The sequence below is a fragment of the Musa acuminata genome, chromosome BXJ2-3 (assembly GCF_036884655.1).
Source record: "Musa acuminata AAA Group cultivar baxijiao chromosome BXJ2-3, Cavendish_Baxijiao_AAA, whole genome shotgun sequence".
NCBI lineage: Eukaryota > Viridiplantae > Streptophyta > Magnoliopsida > Zingiberales > Musaceae > Musa > Musa acuminata.
Window position 1 is genome coordinate 38558705 of NC_088340.1, and position 12217 is coordinate 38570921.

The following is a 12217-nucleotide window of genomic DNA, read 5'->3' on the forward strand; positions in this document are numbered from 1 at the left end:
ATATAATATGATAAACTCATCAAATAGTACACATTTAAAATTTAAATATTGCATATAAATCATATCAAGATTCATAAGAGCAATAAAAAAAATCAAAATGTTGCCATAAATTCCAAATTTAAGTTTTTATCTCTACATTAATCAATAATTTGAAAAGTTAAACCAAATAATAAAATCTTTTTGTTGAAATCCGATTTTATGATTTGTATCATCCATAGTTCGCCTTATCGATTCATATCGATGTACCGGCCAGCTATCAATATGGTATATATCGATCCATACCGACATACCAACACACAGTACGATAGGACATAATGATAGACAAGTATGTACTGTCCATACCAGTCCCCTGTCGAACTAATATGTATCGCCCGTACCTAGCGGTATATGATGGTACGGTAAAACTTGGACTATCATCTAATCTGACAAATCCAGATCGCTCTTTTTTTCATATTTTGAATGACTGATCCTGTTCCCAAACCCAATTTCTAGAACATTGTGATTTAGAAGAAATAATATCTTCTTTAAACAGAAGTCTTACCTAGGAAGTTGATCAGCTTCAAGATTCAGTAACTCACTAACTGCAAAGTTGATGTCCTTCTGGTTATCTGGTTGCAGTCCATCAGAAGAATAATCTGAAGAGATTCCAAGAATTGGAAGCTGCAAAGAAAGAAAGAGGCATGGATTCTGATATAAGAATATCATATTAAATTATTCGATGTACAAAACATAAGAAGAAACAACTTCAAAATAATTAGACATTAACTTTTCCATGAACATCTATAAATGACATACCAGAAGTTTATCACCACTTTCAATGATTACCAACTCATTGATAAGCTTTAGAAGATACAGTGTATTGTCCCGACATGGCTGTGAAGTAAAAATGTTCTCCTCCAAAGAAATTTCAACAAGACTTCCAATTAGATCTTCATAGATATCACGAAGAAAACGTGAATGGGATAGTTCCTCCTGTAGATGCAAACCAGACTTGTGATTCAACAAGCAGAAACTGAAGAATACTATTGCAATATTTGTCGCAGACGATTTAACATACCTGTTCCAAGTTCAATAACAGGAAATTTATTGTCTCCTCTAGTTGCTGCCAACCACCCTTTACTGAAAACAAACAATGAGAAAGAACAACACAGTACAAATTCTTCACAAGAATTAGCTCATCAAAATTCAAACTATCAGCTTTAGTTTTTGACTCCGTTTCATAGTTCTTAAACACATCAAGCCTGACAGATGTCTCTAACCAAGAGGTCCAACCATATTCCTGTAAAAGCATTATCGAATTACAAGACATTCAAGATATGAAATAAAAAAAACTTTAAATAGTACCATTAAATCTTCAATATTCGAAGGATTTGAGTCAAGCAGATTCAGTAAATCTCCTAAGATTTTCACCCGAGTTGAGGAATCCTTGCAGGTTTCCAGATATTTAAAGATGCAGACTAAAATCTGAGGAAGGAGAAAATGAGAAGAGAGACCCATAGAGGACTTCTTATTTCTCTGTGCATCAAGATGACTGTGTTTCTGCAAGACCTGAAGAAGGACTCAACAAAAAATAAATTTTATATTTATTATTGAATCATGATAAGATCGATGTGACATTAGCCAGCTAAGTAAGCAACTGTCTAAAATTTTTCTCCATATTACATGGTATTACCTGTTTAGGACTAGCACCACCAAGAAGGACGTCAAATAATGTAGCACAAAGATGGTCAGAGAGTGGAAATTTGAACAGTCTCTCTGCCATTGCAGAAAATATCGGTTCTGGCATGGTTCCTCCTTTTCTGAAATTTTCAGAAATGTATTTAGATCGTCCAACAGAGAGGCTAAAGAATTTCATTCCCTTTTTCTCTGAGGGAAGTCCAACCAACAACTTCCCTAGAAACTGCAAGCCCAGCAGCCTGATAGGCTCCAATTCCCTGAGGTGTCAAGTAAAGAAAGGACATCACTATAACTACATGAAGAATTGGGAATTTATTAATCATGCCAATGACAAAGCACAAAAGAAGCAAAAAATCTTATAACCCACCAATCTTGCTTCTATCCTTTTTGTATTCATACATGTTGGCGGGCAGTTTGGAAGATCATAAGCAGCCCATTTGATGGTAAACACCAGTAATTCTTTCGACTTTAATAGGTGCATGCATACTTAAAGTTGCAGAAGAAAAAAAAAAACATAAAGAGTAAACCAGGAAGAACCACCCAATCAACAAATAAATAGTCCACAACAATCAGGCAGTTAAAGGGACGAATATTAGTTGTCAGTACATTTTTGTTTCATTGCATTTGAAAGACTAGATGCTGCAACCATGGTTCGGGGATACAGTAGAGTTTTATTATATTAAACTTAGGGGTTAAGGTGAGATTATTTTCAATTGCTTTTTGTACTCTTTAATAAAATCATAACAAATCAAAATGTTTGTTTTTTCACATTTTCTATGGATTTTCCATCCAGATCTTAGTCATATATTAGGAAGGGTGTTTTCATGAGATATGAATTTATTTGTATTAGTTTAAGCTAGCTAGTCTTTCAAAAGTCCAAAAAGGTAATTGATTGCAAGGTTTGCCGTACCACGACATACCGCCCAACATGGTTCGTGTTATCAGTCCATACCAGTATACTGACCAACCATCGGTGCGGTATGTACCGATAGATCAACACATGGTACGTTGGGACGTATCGATAGACCGATATGTATCGCCAATACCGGTCCCCTGTCGGAATGGCAATATACCACTCATACCAAGTGGTATACTACGGTATGATGAACCTTGCCGTCCGATAAGGGCAGTACAAACAAATCCGATAAGGGACCAATATGGGCTGTATATACTGGTTTGTTGGTACATCTCACCATATCATGTGTCAATACATTGGTATGATTCAATACATACCGTACCGACAGTCAATTGGTACACCGGTATAGACTACTAGTATGGTGAACCATAGTTGATTGCATTATATTTAGAGGTCAAGTTTAGGGAGGATTCTCAGTATGATAAAGATTTAATAGAATAATAGATCATTAATAGACCAAAATTCTATCTCATCCTTTTACTTATGGCTTAAGTACTGTATATTATAATAAAGGTTAAATTCTCGGTCTTGTAACTTAAAATGTTAAGATGCTTCTATTGATGAAAAATAGAACTTTTCTTAATGCCATGTAACCTTGATTATCCCTTTTCTCCATCCTGAGTGTTTCATCCTGCTTCTAGTCTCATTCTTATCTTACACAGTCTTCTACTTCTCTCATTCTTCACTGCCTTCATTTCTATCAGCATTTGCATCACCAAATAGTGCTAATCGTTCAGATTTTACCAATTAGTTTTAGTTATTTACAGACATTGAAATCTCATTTGGAAAAAGAAATCAAACAAAACAAGGGTCTACAATCCAGTTTAAAGGATGTCCTAGTGTTTTTCTGAATAAAAACGATGAACAAAAATTGGTCAATGGTTGCAAGAGTTAGCAAATTTAAATATTTCTAATTCTACTTTCCTAACAATTGACACAAATAATCTTCAGATTCTCATCCCAGCACCACTATTTTATACATGCTATAGAGGTAGAGCAAGAACTAAAAAAACTCAATTAAAAACAATAAAAAAAATGATAGCACTTAGTCTGTACAGTAATAATTCACTAAAGAGAGCTGACTCAGCCAAAAAGATCAGGTAATACTGCTGAAACCAATTAATTGGCACCACATGCCCACTGCACAAGGAGTTTCACATTAGAGCATAAAGTGGAAGAGTGAAAAAGTTTTGTTACTTGACTCGCATCCCTCGTATATGACTTTCTTAGTTATTCCACCAAATGAATGGGGCATCCTACATGGTCTAGACTCCTCAACTCGTTCGCCACACAGGCAGGTAAATTTTTAATAAGGTTCAACTTCAAACTCTGGCCACAAAAAGATTTGGCCCATGCAACACAAGATAAGGGTACAAGCTCACTCAGAAAGATAAAACAAGCTAGAAATAATCAATAGGAAAAAAAGAACAGAATAAGGAAAGATGAACTCTATAACATATCAAAATGTAGTAAAAGATTTAGTCTGCATGTAGTACCATCCACAACTTGCATTTTAAAACTTTACAAGAGCTTCTAAGCTCATGAAGCTTGAAATTAAAAATAATAAGCACAAAAAGAAGTGTTTAGATTGAACTGTTATACAAGCTCAAAATCAGTGCATCTACAAAATAATTTTATGCATGGAAGTTAAGAACCATTGGAACATGGATTGGCAATATATACCGAAAATGTCAAACATAAGCTCCTTCAATCAAATTGCATTAATCTAAAAGACAAACATCTACAAACACCCTCGTATACACTGACAAGAACTCATGAATCAGCTCCATCACTTGGACAAAATATTAGCAAAGTAGATGGCAAAAAAGGTAATAAAGGCATCTAAAAGAGGCACCCCAGAAGGAAGATGACCAAAAGTAGTGTTAATAAGATATCCAGAAAAGTCTTCTCAATCAAATATCAGAACAGTAATTAGAAAACTTTTCCAAAGAATCAGTTAGGTCGCCAAATAGATGCATAACTACCTTAACACAAATGCAGACTAATCCAACTTAAATTTACACTTCAAATATCCACATCAAAATTACATTTGGGACTTTTGTCTTCTTTAAGAACTTACCATATCCTTCTCTTCTCATCAGTTCTAGTAAACAAATAGCATTTCCATTAATGAACAACTATAAAAGATTGTCTTTTCCAAAATCAACAACACATTAAAAACTTACAAAAGCAATATGTATTTATAAAGGGTGGTAATACCCCAAACTAATCACAGTTTAGTTGGTTACCACTGTAGACATTTAGCATTTCCAGTAACCAACTCCTTATAATGTGTATTTCAAGGTTTTCTGCCTCATTACTTATTGAAGCAATAAAGAAGCATCAGTACCGCCCCTATACCATATCACCAAGTCATTTTTCTCTAGTTTTGAGTTTGAACTGGTTCAGTTTTTTAACATGAGTGATCTTAGGAAGACTAAGAACCAAACAGGTACATGTTCATGTTTTCAACTGGTGAGTGATCTTAAATATCCAAAACCTAAACTAAGGACTTTGATTGAGCATATAGAGCTTCAACCTAAAAGAGGCATCTACTTTCTTGCATTGCTGACACTTGTGTCGGCACCACAAACAGTACTGCATTGAGGACAAGTACCACATAAGTCACTAGCTATTATTGTAGCTTATCACAAGTCCAACATACATTAGATAATTTAGTCAAGATCAGTTTGAGAACAAAAAACCTAACATTTTCAAGGATAGTAAAAAGGATTCTGACCTCTGAAGAAGATTAATAAAAATATGACAGCCACCAAGCAAATTGGCCTGCTCCGAAAAAGACACTAGCAATGGCTTATGAGAGAGAGAACGAATGACCATGTGCAATACATCCTCGATGCATACCATATCATTACTTTTCTCAAAAAAGGCAATAAGAGCCTTTATATCATGGTGCAAAATCTTTTTCCTGCAAACCCACACCTTTCTTGTTAAATGTGATGAGAAGCATGTCAAAAAGGATGTATATAAAAACTGACAATGCGAACAGTATGAAAAATACAATATCTACCTCAAACTCATTTCTGCAAGGCTTAGTAAAAGCAGACGAATCTTCCGAACATCTTCCAGGCATGGTCGTTCTCCAATCACTTCTTTCGTTATTGGATGCAAAAGTGGCTTGTTCCCAATAGCAGATCGACCAGCTTTATCCCAATAAAAATGGCATATCATATCAATTATTCGAGGGAGCCCACACAATGCTGGCAATAGGCTTCGGTCGCTTTCAAAATACTGAATAAGAAACATATATATATCACGTTGCACTTCATAACTTGCAAACACCCAGATAAGTGGATTCAAGTAAATTGGCAATATAGCATCTCTTATTAGTGTTTCAGACATGCCTGAGCAAATGGGGAATAAGTTCATACACAGATCAAAGATGTAAAAGAGAGAAAATCATAAACACAATTTGGGAACAAAACAAAGCTATTTACCAGTGTTTCTCAAGACATAGAACATATATTTCAATGCCGAAAGAGTTTCAAGATTTAGTTGCATAGGTGGAACAGATTGCAGCAAGAATCCAAGAATAGAGAACCCAGAAAGAAGATGCATCTGCTGCTGATTTGATGCATTTCCATCTAATATGGAAGCAATGAGCTCAATGACTTCAGCAGCAAGCTTATCACTCATAATGGACCCAATTGATGCATAGTCAAGTTGTCCATTATCTAACTCAGACCTATCAAACTGAGTCAAAAGAGGAAAAAACACAGAAACACCACCAACACAATAAATAATCTCTTGAAGCAAGCGACGGGAGCATAACTTTGTCCCACTCATAATTACAGCCTCAAAAGCATTCTTATCAGAATTCTCCAGCATTGATGAAACATTAAATAAAATCCGACCATCACTAGCCTGCAAAGAAAACAAGTCAATGTTTAACTTCATGTTGTCACATAATAAGATAACATATTTCTGAAAACTTGACGCTAGAAATATTAACCTGTGCATTTAAACCAAAAATGACTTTTGATGACAGGCCATCTTTGGCATCTAGGATTCCACCATAAAGTGAATTTTGAGAGTCAAGCAGCACTCCATCACCAAGGAATGAATACATGTAACTTGGTCCTAGGCAGTATAGACCTTTTATTTGCTCAGAAGAAAGAGCATCACTGAAGACATAAAGAGGACCAAGTTGACCCAGAAAAGGATATATCGTCCCGAAATTAAATGGATAGGGCTCTTCATTGGTAGGTTTGAGTTCTGCTCCTATAGTACATCGAGACATAACCTCACTAACTTTTGCGTATCTGAAATATAGTGACCAATCATTTCTATCAGTAAAAAGCTATTCATCGTAAAATAAGGAGAAACTATATATGTATCTATGAAAAATAGAGTACCACTCATGGAATGACCCCACCTGCATTTTTCAGAGGATATCAGATTTCCATCAACATAACACCTTAGCTGGCTTCCCCCAGAAAATGCCCTGCCTATGCTATGAGTAATGCAGAGAAATTGCCACTTTCTTGGAAGAAGGTTGAGAGGCAACAGAACACACTGCCGTTTTTGGTTGATGGACTGCGAGAGATATGTGGATTTATCAGGTCAATGTTATAGAAGAAAAGTCTTATGTCAAAACAATACCTTAGAGAATATTACATAACATACATAAATTACTCAGAAAACATAAGAAACTAGGCAAAGTTTGGCATCACAAAAGCAACTATAGATGTTAGAATTCTAATAACAAAGGTAGCAGAACTTCATGACATGAACTCAATAAATGCTCTCCTGAAGCAGTTAAAATCTAAATGTGGTTGCCATAGAAATGATACGTTACAAGATAACAACGAAATAAAAATGGAATAAAATTCTTCAGAAACAAGATATCCTGCACAAATTACACCGGCATAGCAGTAGAAAGAAAATCTAGTTATCATTTATCATCTGACAACATTAAAGAAATATTTCATCCTCAAATATTATATCAGAACACATTAATTTAGCTCTAGTTGTCATGTATCCTTCATTTGTAAATGATATATCATTTTTAAGTGCATATTTCATACCATATATTTTTTGTAACTACAACTATGTGTCTGCATATTTCATACCATATATCAGAACACATTAATTTAGCTCTAGTTGTCATGTATCCTTCATTTGTAAATGATACATCATTTTTAATTGCATATTTCATACCATATATTTTTTTGTAACTACAACTATGTGTCTGCATATATTTCATTAGATAGCTGGCATGCAGAATGGTAAAGTTTTTTCTTCCACAAAATTGCCACTTCTTGTCTGAGTATACAAGTAGTTGCAACCTACAATATTTGAAATACACACTATTTGATAAACTGCCATACTAGTAACCGAAAAATTACATTAAAAAAATCAAAAGATATGGATCATTCCATATGTACCTCAAAAATCAGCATGTCCTTGGCAACCATTGCAAGACAACCCTTTCCAGTGTCAGTGAAAAAAGAAAAAAGGCCCATTATACCATTCTCAGGGATATCCTCTAACCTTAGCCAGCATGAGAAGGAAAAACCTTTGTTGTTTGGCCACTGCACTGGAGATTTTACTACAATTCCCTGCCAAGCAACAAGAAACATCACATATTAATTATAGGAACTGTGATGAAAGATAGAACAAAATGCATTTCAGAACATATATAAAAAAATCAGTTCATTAACACAGAAATCTTAATAATTTCCATGAAGCAAAGATATCATAAAAATAGCACAGTTCACTGGCAATGGCAGAATCCAAGGAATAAAATGGAGAAAGAACCACATCATCCAAATCATAAAGCAGCATTACCATCACATATTTTGACCAAGTATTAAGTTCTGATACATGCACCAACTCATGCATCTCACTGATTTTGTAAGAAACATGACAGCACTGACTGGACAGGAGACATTGTAATGCTCAAGGCTTATCTGTTTCATCTTTTTTAATATAGAAATTAATAGTTGAAACTGATGGAAAGAAAATCTCTTACAAACTTCATTTCATTTTTCTTTTTTTTTTATTTTAATTTTTTGGTACTACTTCTGTTAAGCTGATAATCACTAGAGGGCCCATAACCATCAGATGGCACCCTCACACTCAATCTTTAATGAGTCTTTCCCTCCAGTCCTCCAACAAGTAAAATTTTGACCATAAGATCTGCCTTTTGAAAGATAAAAAAAATAAAAAATCATATATCTTCTAACTTTCTTTATTCTGGAAAAAGGGCCAAAAATTGACATGAAGCAAAGCATTTACATATTCAAGAAAATAGAAGGTACAAAAAAAAATCTTGACCAATTGAGCAAGGTTCTTAATTCTGGTCAAGATCTTCAACAGGGTATAAATTTCACATAAATAACTAAATACCAGCATTGGTACACCGAAAAATATGCACCACACCAATGAAAATGGCACATTTTGTACAATTATGCACTTTAAGTCAGTACACATTATAGGTACAGATCGGTTTAGCATGGAATGGTAGATGTCATGGATTATCATGCAAAATATGAGTGGAATGTGTACGGTCATGACATATGTCGAGCTAGCTCATCAACAGCAAGGGGAATATACATAATACAATACATCTAGCCAGTGAAATTTTCATCATAACCATCTCCAAACAAGTATTAAATAGAACAGATGTGTACCGAATCTAGTCATATCTCAAAATTACAGAAGGTGCACTTCCTGCACCCAGTTAAATAGTAATAACTGACTATGGAACATCCTTTTGCTAGGAATGAAACTGTTGAAAATTTTCAGATATTATAGACAAGGCAGATAAGCTTAGTCATGAGTGTGCTTGATTTGAGCATAAGCATTACAATTGCCGATACTTATATTATTAGGTCAAGAAACTTAATGGATATAAGTTCCTTAAGTCTAATTAAGAACCATTACCAACTTCACCTAAATTCACATTGATATTCATTTTTCTACAGCCAAATCCAAAGATAACTAAGTACATAGATGGTTCAGTCATGTCCAGCCTGTCAGTCCAAATATTATTTTGGAACACTGAGTGGTTGTTGAATATGAGCAAGCAATAGAATCACTTTCTCTTCAAATATTTTTTAACAAAAATCTTATACCACCATAAGCTAGATGATAGTTCTGCAAGCTTCATTCAGTAGACAAATTTCCTGCCTTGTAGCCTATGTAAGAACACTTCCAGTTACATAGAACCCTAATGTCATCAAAACGAATTTCCTATAGGTTCCTCATATTTTCTCCAGATAATACTTGTAAACTGTTTAGCGTGCCCAACATGTTCCCCATACAAACGAATCCAGATGGTATAGTGTACCAAATTTCTTAGAACTTCACATCAAATGTATCTCTTTATACTTTTCACATTATCTTGTTGGCACTATAAAAGATATATTCACTTTCACTTCTCCATTAATTTGGTCTAACATTTTCTATCATCCAATAAAAAAGTATAACAACAACATTTTCTTTCAATAGTTCTATTTTAAATAAGTGAACTTCATGTACACATTGCAAAAAAAAATCTATGAAGCATTAAAACTACAAAAATATAGAACATTATGCTAAGTGAAAAATAGGCAGGGTTTTATTGATCAATAAGACTGACATACGATCAGATGTAAAAAAACAGTAAAGCATAGAAAGACGTATGACAAAAGAATACATATTAGTATATTACACAACCCAACATTCAACAAAATCTAGGATGGTTTACTACATTATGTACCAATGCCACCATAATGGAACAAATTTACACTTATGTCCAAATCATAAATCTCTAGAGAAAAAATATCATATCACATGCCACAACAATTTTCATTGCATGAAGTAGGAAATATATGAGAATGGCTTAAATTACAGTGGTATTTACCAATCATACCAAGCTAATGTACTGGTAAAAGAAATATATCAGTAATAGAAATATTTAAACCAAGGATTGTCATTTCAGGTACTGGACCCGTTTCGATGATTTGTCAAACTGGTACGTACTGGTTTGTATTGGTGTACTGACACATGATACATCGGTATGTACCGATATTTCAAAGAGGAAGAAGAAGAGGATGGGGCAGTAGATGAACAAAGGAGAAAAAATAAGGAGGAGAAAAGAAGGAAGAAAAAGAAAGGGGTGGAGGAGGAAGAAGCGGTGGAAGAGAAAGAAGAAAAAGGAAGAAAAGGAAAAAGAGGAGGAGAAGGGGTGAGAGCATACCTGGAGAGAAGAAGGAATGGTGGCAGCAGTAAGGGGCAGCGATGAGGCAACAACAACAAGGTCATAGGTAAGATGAAGGCTCGCATTCACAAGCCCTAATTTGGTTCTTTTCTTTTTTAATGCCAAGTTAGATCGGCCCCATTAATTTTCTGATTTTTAATATTTTAGCTGGACCACCCAAAACGGGGGTGGTCCATATACCAGCACATGCCCGAACTGATATGTATCGCTCATACCATATCGTTTCGAGTGGTACAATAGTCCTTGATTTAAACATCTTTTTTATATTTGTATTGCATTCCCAGGTGCAAATATCATATTGATCAATGCATCCAACAATATACCAGGTGCCATTATCAGTATTTAAATATTTCTTATGAATTTAAGCAACTGAAACTAGTATACAAACAGTAGCTAAATCACAATAATTTGTCTTAGATAATTGCCACATCAAAATAACATATTCTTTATATTGCAAGTACCCAAAACAAGGACTATGCAGGTGTATCTTTGTCTTCCTCAAGTGCAGTCAAGGCTGTACATCTAATACAATCATAGAAATCAGTAGTTAAATTCCTTCTTCAATTCTGTCCTATGCAAAAAAGACCGTGTGTATTTCAATTCGAAGTAATCATGCTTCTTTCAGAAAACATCTTACATGGTATGCACATGCATTTTGAGTTTGTTTAAGGCAATAATTTCCATTGATTTGTCACAATGTAGGGTAGCAATTTTCGTCATCAGCTTAGCTCAGAAACTAAAATTGATCCTTCTACTAGTTGCCACAATTTACTCAAATGCAGAATTGGATGATCAGAAAAGATAGGAAAGAAAATAAAAAACAAAGCAAGACTAGAATGTCCCAGCAAGCAAGTTTCCCAGCAAGCAAGCAAGACTAGCTTGCTGCGACATTCGATACTTGATTATGAAAATGGCAAAATTGTCATATAACAGAAGATATGGATATATAACAGAAGATAAAGCACATAAATAGAATAAGAAGATATATGTGACACCATAACATACAGAATCACAGCCATTGAACTCAAAGAAAGCCTCGGGTCCTTTTTCCTTGAGCATATAGCGAATAGATGTCAAAAGCAAGGACCTATGTTTTTGTATAGACTCTCTCTTCTCTCTTCGAAGAAGAGCAAATATTTTTCTTATGTCCTTTCCAGATATGCTATGCCCCCCAATGATCTGAATTAACTCAGCGATCTTGCTTATCATGTCCTCTCTGTCCTCTTCACGGAACCAATCAAGAAGGAAACCAAGCACTCCCGCCTTGAAACATGCAGTTCGATTAATGATGGAATCCTTTAGCATATTCTGTAAGATATCAAGGCCATAATGCTGCAGCGAATTGCTGCTCTGGCAAGAAGAATTGTTGATGTTATGAAACATTACAGACTGTCAAT

General features: G+C 34.7%; 1 protein-coding gene across 3 annotated transcripts in view; it reads right to left on the reverse strand.

The window, feature by feature from the left end:
* LOC103979036 (BEACH domain-containing protein B) overlaps window positions 1-12217 on the reverse strand; it is a 54695-nt gene that overhangs the window by 12269 nt on the left and 30209 nt on the right. For all 3 annotated transcript variants that reach the window (XM_065100606.1, XM_065100607.1, XM_009395046.3), the window contains exons 16-27: window positions 11826-12170; window positions 8002-8175; window positions 6990-7150; window positions 6567-6876; window positions 6052-6478; window positions 5625-5958; window positions 5334-5522; window positions 1673-1934; window positions 1345-1548; window positions 1058-1279; window positions 796-972; window positions 542-660 (exon numbers count right to left, since the gene is read on the reverse strand). In XM_065100606.1, the coding sequence (XP_064956678.1) occupies window positions 542-660; window positions 796-972; window positions 1058-1279; window positions 1345-1548; window positions 1673-1934; window positions 5334-5522; window positions 5625-5958; window positions 6052-6478; window positions 6567-6876; window positions 6990-7150; window positions 8002-8175; window positions 11826-12170 (2924 nt within the window). The remainder of the gene's footprint in view (window positions 1-541; window positions 661-795; window positions 973-1057; window positions 1280-1344; window positions 1549-1672; window positions 1935-5333; window positions 5523-5624; window positions 5959-6051; window positions 6479-6566; window positions 6877-6989; window positions 7151-8001; window positions 8176-11825; window positions 12171-12217) is intronic.